At 36.8% G+C, this 11,001-nt stretch overlaps 1 protein-coding gene across 1 annotated transcript in view; it reads left to right on the plus strand.

Moving 5' to 3' along the window:
• Positions 1-10,551, plus strand: part of LOC104079108 (E3 ubiquitin-protein ligase UHRF2-like) — a gene marked incomplete at both ends in the record, with an annotated part of 39,671 nt that extends 29,120 nt beyond the window's left edge. The window contains 4 exons of the mRNA XM_009581016.1: positions 1,912-2,098; positions 6,124-6,247; positions 6,636-6,743; positions 10,447-10,551. Of these exons, the coding sequence (XP_009579311.1) occupies positions 1,912-2,098; positions 6,124-6,247; positions 6,636-6,743; positions 10,447-10,551 (524 nt within the window). The remainder of the gene's footprint in view (positions 1-1,911; positions 2,099-6,123; positions 6,248-6,635; positions 6,744-10,446) is intronic.
• Positions 10,552-11,001: the final 450 nt, after the last annotated feature.

Consider the following 11,001-nt stretch of genomic DNA (forward strand, 5'->3'; position numbering starts at 1 on the left):
GGGGAGAGAATCGGAAGGGTAAGAGTGAGAAAAACTCGTCGGTTGAGATAAAGATAGTTTAATAGAACAGAAAAGGGAAAATGATAATGATAAAATATACAAAATAAGTGAGGGACAATGCAATTGCTCACCACCCACGCTGACCGATAACCAGGTAGCGATCGGTACTTCCTGGATCACGCCTACTGTCTTGATTATGTTCCCTCCCATCTTGTGTACCTAGCTCAGTCAGTAGGCATGGGAGCTGTCCTTGGACTAGGAGGATACTTAGCAACAACTGAAAACATCAGTGTGTTATCAACATTCTCCTCATACTAAATCCAAAACACAGCACTGGGAAGAAATTTAACCCTATCCCAGCCGAAACCAGGACAGTTTCTTGTGCCCTTTTTTTTTTTTTTTGTCTAAAATTCTGTCTGCTTAGCACATGTGGAAGAATCTGATGTTCATGCTGCCTCCGAAGGGCTGTAGGGGGTTTTGGGGTTGGGGGAGGTGTTTTCATTTTTGTAGTGGGGCTGCTCTTCAAATTCCTTATTAATGAACTTGCTTGTGACATCATGGACATATTCAGTAAGCTTTTGTCCCAGAGAATGAAAGTGTTATTTTTGTGTATGACTAATGACTTTTGGGTATTTTTGGCAAAGATTATGACAGAAATAAGTTTGTCTGTCCTTATCACACTGTCCTAGGCCAATTGCCCTTTTGACTAGACATTGTCAAACAGTTCAGAAGGTCCTCAGATAATACGCCTAAGGACTTCCAAGAAAATTTATTCCAAGTGTTGGTATTCCAGCTGTTTCAGTTTCTGAACTTCCATAACCTGTGGTTATTTTCTTCTTCCAGAATGGTACTTGAAAGAACATTTTCTGGCCAATTTTAAACTTTAAGAAAAATGTTCTCTCTATTATCTCAGGTGTCTAGATTCTCCAGTTTCCTACTTCCAACTCTGAACTCTCAAATAGTCTTTCTAGTCTTCCTTGTCTTCTGATTCAAAGCCTATTACTTCTTTCAGATAAAATACTATTTCCAGAGAAGTTTGGAAGTACTCTGTTTATTAAACTAGTTTTAAGCTCAAATTCACTTCCATGGCATTTCTAGATGCCTTCTGCACAGAACATACACGTGAAATGTTTTTTTCTTTTAATGTTGGAATTCTTTGGGCTGTGATCAAGTTCTCTTCTGAAGTCTTCTCTCATTTCTCTGGACCTTCTACTTGTTTCAAACATTTCTCTTGTAAGCGTTAATTCTGCTACAAGTATTCAGTGTTTCTTCCCTCTCCTCTTTCATATCTAGTTTAGGCTACTAAATGTTTTTCTCTTGTATAAAAGCATTTTTTCTTAATTGAAGAACAGATGCCAATGGTTTTGTTTCATAGTGGCATTCATAGGTCCAAATTTCCAAGTGAGCTGAAACAGAAAGTTAGTGTTTTGTTGTGTGTAAACTATACTGCTGCTGTGAAACAACTGGTGATTTGGGGTTGTCTGTGGTCTCAGACTACTGATTTTTCTATCCAACTGTAAATTTAATTTAAGGGGAGGAGAGCTGTTCCAAATTGTAGTTTCATCTTTATTTGACTGTTACCAGCTACGTAATTGGAATTTCTTCATGGCTATATTTAAGAAGACTCCAACTAGAGATTGTGCAAGGCTCCATCTGTAGGGAGAGTGTGCAGGTGGCATGTTGGGAACGGGAGAGGAGAAAATAAGAGAAGCTGCTGATGAGTCATTTTCTTTACTGCTTATTTATACAGCAGAAGAAATCCCATTAGCCTAGATAGTCAAATACCTTGTTGTAAGAAAAAAGCATATTCAAGAGGGCAGTGTTCATGTGCAGAAATAATTTTTTCCTGTAGGTACAGTAATGCACTTTTCTAAGATACATGGCATTTGACTTTTGCTTTGTTTTTGACAGGAAAAAGTGGCCCTGAATGCAAGCACTGTAGGGCTGATCCAGATAAGGAGTGCCGTTTTTGTTCGTGTTATTTGTGTGGTGGAAAACAGGATGCTCACATGCAACTCCTGTGTGATGAATGTAATATGGCCTATCATATATACTGCCTGAACCCTCCCTTAAGCAAGATACCAGAAGATGAGGACTGGTAAATATATACAAGGATGATTTACTTATCTATATTGCCATTCTATACATGGTATCTTTTTGTTATTTGCACCTCGTGAGAGTCCGTACTGAAGAATTTTTAAAATTCTGCTGTGGTTTTCATCCATCTACTTAATACAAACCTTATGTTTTCTGACAAGGTAATTCTTTTAAATCATTCACAAAGGATTAATAGTAAGCTTTAGTGACCATTATGGAGTTTCAAAACTGGTATGTTCATTTTATTCATTATGATCATTATGATCTTCTGTGACATTATCTGATCTGATTGTGTATATCAACAGTGGTTGTTCCCCAGCCTTTTAATTTTGTTCAAGCTTCACTGCTTGAACAATTCTCTTACGCTCACCCTTCTCTTCCCCTTCATCCTCTGTCCCTGTTGCTGTCCCTGTTGCTGCCCCTGTGCCCTTCCTGTATCTTCTCGTTGCCTCTACTCCATTCATTTCTCCTGCTGTGGGAGGACCACCACCTTGCTACTCTTCATTTCTACTGTCCCTGGTTCTGCCAGTAGGAAAATCAAGCTAACTGGCATTGTTAAATCAAGATAATTGTATTTTGAAGAGAATCTGCATGGACCCATTAGCAGCCCATTAAGTTATCTTGGGCTCTGTACCATTTTTTTACTTTATTAGCTATCTACAATTTACAGTGTTTGTATTTATCTCCTGCCTATGACTTACATGAGATACTTATCCTTTATAAATGAGAAATAAATAGAACTTTATTCTAATAAAGTTTCTCATTACATAGACATCAAGAAATGTCTAAGATGTCTATGGGTACATTTTATGGAATCTCTTTGGACCTTGTGAGTAAATTTTATGTAAAAATCTATATAAAGTCCTTTGGAAGTTTTAACATTCTCTGGAAATAAATAATTCAATCTCCTAAACGATAGTGGATGCCATAGTAGGTTTGTTTATTGGTCAGTGTCTAACGGTCTGCGTGTTTTCTGGGGCATTGCGTTTTTTTCTGAACTCCTTCTGTGTTTATGCCAGTGTGTGATTTAGTGATTGAGACCGTTAACACTGATAGGTGTTTCTCAGTGTGTACATTTGGCCACAGGGATACTGTTGTTGGAAGTTGATCTTTTTCCCATGAAACTTCTGCACTGGGAAGAGTTGTATTCAATGTTTTTGGAGGAACTGCTGGCTTGAAACACTGTCTAAAAAATATTTTCAGTACCTACTAGAAATACGTATGGGTCATTGGAACTAAAAATACCATTTATTTGGATATTGTCTATGTGCCTTCCACTTCTTGCACATGCAAAATGGTTACGGTGTTTATTCAGCAGTGTTTATTTCACAGCATGTTAGTCTGAACTATCCCCAAGTTTTCTACTGTCAAGGCAGACTGCTCTTCTGTGCATAGCATCTTCTTGCTTCCTACTACTTCTCAACATAAGTGAGTTGATGTCACGTGTTGGAAACCATTCTCAGCACACAAGTCGTTTATTACTGACTGCAATCCATAAGTGGTATTCTTACCTGATTGCACCTGACCTTTGGATATAGCAGCTGAGAAGTTCTTTTTTGACTTCCTTCGTTCAGAATATTCAATGAGACCATCTGTATGGAAGTACACATGTGTTGGGTCCATCTATTCTTTAGCTGCCCCTTACTCTTAGAACGAGCTCTAATCCAGTACTCCAGCAACAGTAAAGTCCACCTATTTTCCAATACTAATCACAGCATAAAGGAAATATATATGCTTCAAGTCAGTGACTCCCTCCCACAGAACGCCCAAATCCTTTGTTCTACCCTGAAAACAATTAATTCTCTCTAGTTTCTTCTACACCCTCAAATACACAGAATAGGCACGTTTGATAGGCATGTGAGGATACTGATGCTGAAATCTCACCAGCCATCAGTGTCTCTTTGGTTTAGCTAGCGTGCTAAGATTATCTTGGCCTGCTGGGTGCTTCATAGTATTTTTCAGATTAGGTATTAGTGTTCTGGTCTTCACTGGCACTCATTCTTTTTCAAAAGCTTCTTATGAAACATTCTTATGAATTACCCTACTTCTATTTCAGAGGGCTACAGAGAAAGTTTTCAGAATTTTTTTCAAAGTGTAGCCAGTAGTGCTCAAATCTCCCTACCCTCTTACATTAATATCACTTAACTGCACTGCATAGGTCCCCAGGACTGTTTTCCTCCATACAGAGGATTCATTGCTCTGTAGACAACCACATAAGAATTAAATTGGCTGACAACATGGTCTTTAGAGTCCCTCAAGTCATACGTTAAGTGCACTTTTAGACCCTTCCGCTTAAATTTCTGGCAAAAAAATTGAGAATTTCCACAAGTAGTAGAAGTTTAATTCATACAATTAAAATGTCTTGAAAAATGGCTGTCAAGCTTTTTAACTTGTTTTTGTTTGCTGTGTGACGATATGAGTCTTAAGATTTATTCATTTAAGTAGATAGCTGCATCTGTGGATGAAGTCGCTGGGTGGGAGAGGTACTGTTGTGGAGCTGGCTTGTGACAGTTAATTTTGGGATACTTAGTGATGCCAGCCCTGTGCAGTCTTAGTGCTTGGATGTATGTAGAAGGAGTGCGGTTGCACTGGGTGAAGCAGTGTCTCCTACCAAAGAGGAGGTCTGTGTTCTCCCTTCTTTTTGCATATTAGCAAAGAGTCATGGCTGTCTGATCCTTAACTTCTTGACAGATTTTGTTTGGATTAGAAGTGGAAAAATTTCCATTTAATATTTTATAGTGTAAAATTTGGCAAATTCTGTTCAGGGGCTAAGCCTGCAGTTTGGGAAAGGATGATAAATTTCTCTTCCGGAGATTACATCACTCTATATGCGAAACAGTGTTTAATATTCCATACAAAACACAGTTTAAAAAATATTAAGGTACTGTGGTTACCCTATCAAGAAGCAGGGAATGCCATAGTTAATTCACCTTGTGAATTTGCATTATGTCGCATTCCTTCGTTTAATTGGTCATTGCATACTTTTTTTTTTAAACAACTGTAATATCATTCAAAATCTTAGTGTTAGACAATTTCAGCATCAAAATATTTTTTATTTCTTTTTACCTACATAGCTTCATTGTCTTAATGGTTCAACACTTTTATTGACGTGGTGAAATCTGTGTCTGTGGACATCAATCATTAATTCTTCTATTCATATCCACATACAAAAGTTAATTAATAAATCCAAAACAGTAGTAGTAATAGTACTAGCGGTAGTTATCTAAACTGGGTTGTCAATGGTAGCGTAGATCAGGCTTCCTCCACTAGTGGCATATGGACCAAAACCAGCCCATGGGAGCCAGAAACATGGACAATTGCCTTTCCATTGGCATTATAAAAATGTTACCGGAAGCACCAAAAGGACCAGCGTACTCCCTTTCTCTCTCTGCTGTAGTCACTGCACACTCCTACTCCTGCTTTCCTACAAGGATGGCTTTGTGTTAGCTGGAATGAGTCTCAGCGATTATCTGTATTCCAAGTGGCTTCAGTGCTGTGGAGTGAGTGTGTGTGTGCATGCGTATGTGTGTGTGTGTCTACACACATTACATGGCAGCTTGGCTCTGTTTGACATTCAGCTGTCTGCAGTGAAATTTATTGTACTAGAAGCAAAAAATAAGAGTTGAGTGGGCAGGATGTAGAAACAAACCAGGAGTACTGGTTAGCAGCGTACTGTAATCTCACCTGCCTTCTCCTTTACATGATCTAAATTAAAGAGGACAAAATGAAAAGAGAATACAGGAAACATGGAGACTTCTCACATACCATGTGAGAAAGAATAGTTAAATGTTTTGCCTCTAGCACTCTACCTTCAAAGATATTGAAATGCCCTTTTTTAAAAGTTGACAATATTTGTTCATGTTGGGTTCATTTTTTAAGCCATAGGCTTCAGGTGCTTAAGACCGGTATATGTTTGCTAGCTTGAAATATTTAGTCAAATATAAACAAATTGACACTATTTTGGCTACAAGAAGTGTATTGCCATTATTATGAAGTAATTGAGAATTTACTAAAACCTTTTTTTAGGTATTGTCCTTCCTGCAAAAATGATTCTAATGAAGTTGTAAAGGCTGGAGAAAAGCTCAAACAGAGTAAAAAGAAAGCAAAGATGCCATCTGCCAGTACTGAAAGCCAGAGAGACTGGGGCAAGGTAGAGTGTATTTTAGAAATAGCTGTTACTCTGATTGTTCATGTATGTGCTACATTTATAATTCTATTTATATATGCACTACACAAAATTCAGTACTGGGTTGCACAGACAATAAAACAAATGTTTAATCCTGCCCAATATCTACTGGCAATTAAAGCAGTGGAAGAATTATTAAGGTGACTAGAGGTAAAAACAAAAAAATCCAACCCCCGATCCCTCCCCCAAACCCATAAACACATATTACTTAATTAACATTTCTCTTAACAATTGTTAACATATTTTAAAGTATGTGTTTGTTATAATGATCAAATTTCGTGATATCTGCATTGAATTTGCAAATAGTCTTCAGTGTTATAATACTAATTCATTTTGTCTTATGTATTTTTAGGGCATGGCCTGTGTTGGTCGCACTAAGGAATGCACTATTGTTCCTTCAAATCATTATGGACCTATACCTGGTGTTCCTGTTGGGACAACCTGGAAATTCAGAGTTCAGGTATGTTGTTTCAGTATTAGCTGTAATTGAAGTAAGTAAGAATAATAATGAATGGTTGGGCATTAAAATAAATTTAAATTGACAATGGCCATTTTCACCAGGACTAAACAAAGCAAGTACATTATGATTCTAATACTGGAAGTGATGCCGATAGTAGTGAAGGTTAAAGTATACTGATTTTACAATACAACTTAATAAGTCTGTTGTCACTAGGATAAACAAATTTCACGTTAAAATTCTGAGTGGGATTCTTAGTGAATAGAGTCAAGTATTTTCTGAAGTGTACTTCGCGTGAACTGATTATCCCACTTCGGAGATGTAGACTGTAGACTTTGAAAACATTAGATGGTATCACTGTAAATTGACTCCCTATTGGTTTTTTTGGTCATATGTAATGGATGTGCAAATCTTCTTTTAGGCTGATGAACAGCTTAAACCAGTGTAAGCCTCTACTGCTACTGAAATTAGCTGTCCATTCAGCCTTTGCTGTTTCTTGCACTGTCTCATTTTCTGTTGCAAGTATTTCTTAGGCTGTATGGTAAACTAGATTTGTAGAAAAACTGGCAGAAAAATAATCTTATCTGGGGTAGGAGGGGAGTTAATCTTCCCAGTCCATCTCCCATTTTGGTTATATAAGCACAGTGCAAATACTCAGAGGGGCAGGAGAAAACAAAGCAGGGAGGATGGGACAGCTTCCTTTTGTGCCAGTACTGATTTTTTGTGGTTTCGAAGTGTCCAGCAAACTGCAAACTTACTTCCTTTTCCCCCAGCCTTATCTGCTACACTGATTTTTGTTTTATCTTTGTTTTTTTAATTGTTGTTTTTAGTTGGGGAAATACTTCTTTGTTCTCAAAATCAGTGACTTCTTTGTCTCTTGCATGTGTAAAGGATTGTAATTGAATGATTTCCATCATATTTGAAAGAATAGAAACAAGTCTTTTTAAACTGCTTGAGGGGCAAGCCAAGAATCAAAAGCCTCCTCTGATTTGTTTTCTGAACTTTTCCTTACCTGCTTTCTCATGAGAAGAAAACAGATGTTTTATTATTCAGTTGGTAGAAGAGAACACTTAGCAGGCAATTTTCCTCTGATGGTGGTGTCTTCCAGTACTGTGTGAAGGATTCTGGATTTGGAAGGCCATGCAAGTTTTAAGGCTGATATGGTTAGCAGCAGATGCTTTCCCCTCAGCAACAGTTTTCAGTTTCCCTTCTTGGTAGAAATCACAGTGAAGCAGTTGAAACCTGAACTAGTTCTTTTGATCCTTTCTCACTTCGATGTCCATCGTCAACACTACAATCAGTACAAGCCTTAGATGAAGCAAATTAAATTTGTAATATAAAATTATGCTGTTCATCATACCAGCGATTTTATACAAAATGACTTGCTTAAGAGGAAAATTCAGTTTTGATTCTTTGGAATATTTCGTTGACCTGTCCTGTGTTTGAAGAATTTTTTTGCGAAAGGAATTAAAATAAATAGTTAGCTTTTTGTTGGCTTCCAGATTAAGTAAAGTTTCATAAGTAAGAGGAGTTTCTAAAGTCACTTATGCAAACTCAGATTCTCAAAAACAAGTTTTATTTTCACTGAACAACAATAATTGAAATTATTAGTTCACCTTTTTGTTAGGAATTCCATTTGTAACACAAAGGCTAATAGTTTTCAGATCTTTCTAGTGCTAGAAGGAAAAAGGAACAGAATTAGAGCACTGCTTTTGTCAGAAAATTAAGCAGAGAATTCTAATATTTATATATATATATGTGTGGACTAGACATCAAAAGGCAATTACCATTTCTACATAATTATTTAATTTTGGGTACAAATGAAATACTTCGACCTTTTTTTTTTTTTTAAAACGGATTGAAATGTTTTCTACATAGAAAGTTAAGTTATACTTTTGTTTCTCATATGACTGGTCTTTTGTATGAGAAATGAGTTTGTCTCGGCAAATCTATGAGAACTTAGAGACTGTAGTTTCTTTATTTCTGATTTGCGTAGTTTTTTATGACACAAACTCTCTTTTCCCTAGAAGGAAATTGACTAAGTATTGCTTCTGGAGAGAGCATCTGAAGAGCATCTTTGGCATGAATTACTTACCAGAGTTCATCTTTGGGGTGAATCACCTACCAGAAACCTAAATTTAATTGATAAAACCTGGAAATGAAAGAAGGGAGGGAGGAATGAATGAAAGGATGTTTGATACTGCAGGGAAGAGGAGCGCAATAGTGGGGCCTTTTTATTCAGCATACTCATAAATGGTCTGGAAAAATTGGCAAATAGCTGATAAAGTTAGGTGAGAGTGCTAAGTTGTTGTGGATAGTAAACGTGGGGTGGGGAACAGTTCTAACTACATAATTTGTAATGGGCTTTCAGCTACTTATTATTCTTATTATTTAGGAGAGAGATCTTCTAAAAGCTGATCTTGAAAATATGCCATCTTAATACCCAACAGTGATCAAAAAATAAATCAAGTGTTAAACTATTGTGAAAGGAAGGGTCAGGAAAATAAAATGAACAACAGTCAGGATGATTAAAGGAATGGAATGGTTTTCATTCAACTTGAAAGACTTTTCATTCTGGAAGAATGTCGAAAACATGGTGTAGTTTAGATGGCTACAAAATGAGGTACAGTATGAAAAAAATGATTAGGGACTGATATACATACTTTTGTAATGCAAAAAGGGGTCATTAAAAAAAAAAAGTCAGCTGCCTACTTCAAAATGAACAAAAGTAATATTAGTCCATATGAGAAGCGGTACTACTGTGAACAATTTTCTCTCTTGTATACTATGGATCCAAAAGTTTTAAGTAGTTTAGGAAGTCTGAGCCACAGACAGCTGGATGCTGAGAAATTGTGCAAGGAAGTATCATTGTGTCCTTGCATAGTTTTCATACTGTGCACAGCTCTTGTCTGTTGTTAGAGACAGCATTTTTGTCCAGCTGGACCTTTCGTCTGATGTATTATGAAAGTACAAGGCGATAGCAGAAGAATGTAAACTTTCATGGAAGTTGCTTAAAAGTATAGGTTGGGAAAAGGAGTTCAGGAGAGATGTTCCAGCAGACTTTAATAATGTTGCCAGTGTATGCTAGAGCTGCAGCTCTCAGCTGGTCTAGTTGCAGCTTAGTTGCACATTCATTACCAGAGAGTTACCCTGGTTGGAGAACTAGCTTATGATCCATATGTTGTTGCAGTGGCTTCTTCTGTTTCCTTAGGCAGTGTGATAATATTCCTCTGAGTTGGTCACATTTATAGTGTGTTACCTTAATAGTACCTGACATAATGATCTTTACACGGGTCACTGTGATCTTGCTTAGTTAAGGATTTTAAAATGTTACCAAACCGGCAGATCTCCGTCTGCTTTGGATTGTTCTAAATGACTGTGCAAGTGGAGTATAGCACTGAGTACAGTCTTAAATACTGCTTATGGAAAGAATCGTGGAGATTTTTCCCAAAGAAGAAAGCGTACCTTTATATCTTCCAGTGTCACCACTGTCCTACATTGTCCTCCCATTTTTTGGGTGTCCTTACTTTTGGCTTTTCTTCCTTAAAAACAAGTGGAATTCTCACCTTTAATGGCAGTCGTACATTAACTATTTACACAGACACCCCTGTACAATATTTTAAGCAGAAAGTTGATTGTTAAAAGTGATTGTAGATGGCTGGTTGTTTGAAAAAAATGCTAGAAACTGGCTTTTTTGTGTTGCCAGGTGAGTGAAGCAGGTGTTCACAGACCACACGTGGGTGGAATCCATGGACGCAGTAATGATGGAGCTTATTCACTTGTATTAGCTGGAGGATTTGAAGATGAAGTGGTATGTCATTTATACAAGCAACGGTTTTGCTGTTCTAATGTATCAATGTTTGTAAAGATAGAGTTATGTTTGTTGTTGATCCTAAAACTAATGCCTATGCAAATAGGACCATGGAAAAAAAAAAACTACTACTGATAACAAACTGAATAGTTTTTAGTATTTTGGGGAGAAATATGTAAGCAAATCTTTCTTAAAGAATGCTTTTGCTCATACTTAAATGAAATATCTCAATTACAGCTGAATTTTACATTGTTTAGGGTAGCCTGAATACTTTCAGTATACTTTCAGAGTCTGAGTTTAGTATTATTTAAAATCTGATAGTGTAATTATATGCAAATAGTATGTTTTATGTTCTGCTTTGGTCATGATTTTTATTGCTTTCAAGACAGATAGATGCCTCTTCCTTTGGATTTATTGTGTGTCTAAATATGTGATACATTTATTTTAATG

The sequence above is a fragment of the Fulmarus glacialis genome, unplaced genomic scaffold (assembly GCF_000690835.1).
Source record: "Fulmarus glacialis isolate BGI_N327 unplaced genomic scaffold, ASM69083v1 scaffold3347, whole genome shotgun sequence".
In the NCBI taxonomy this organism is placed as follows: domain Eukaryota; kingdom Metazoa; phylum Chordata; class Aves; order Procellariiformes; family Procellariidae; genus Fulmarus; species Fulmarus glacialis.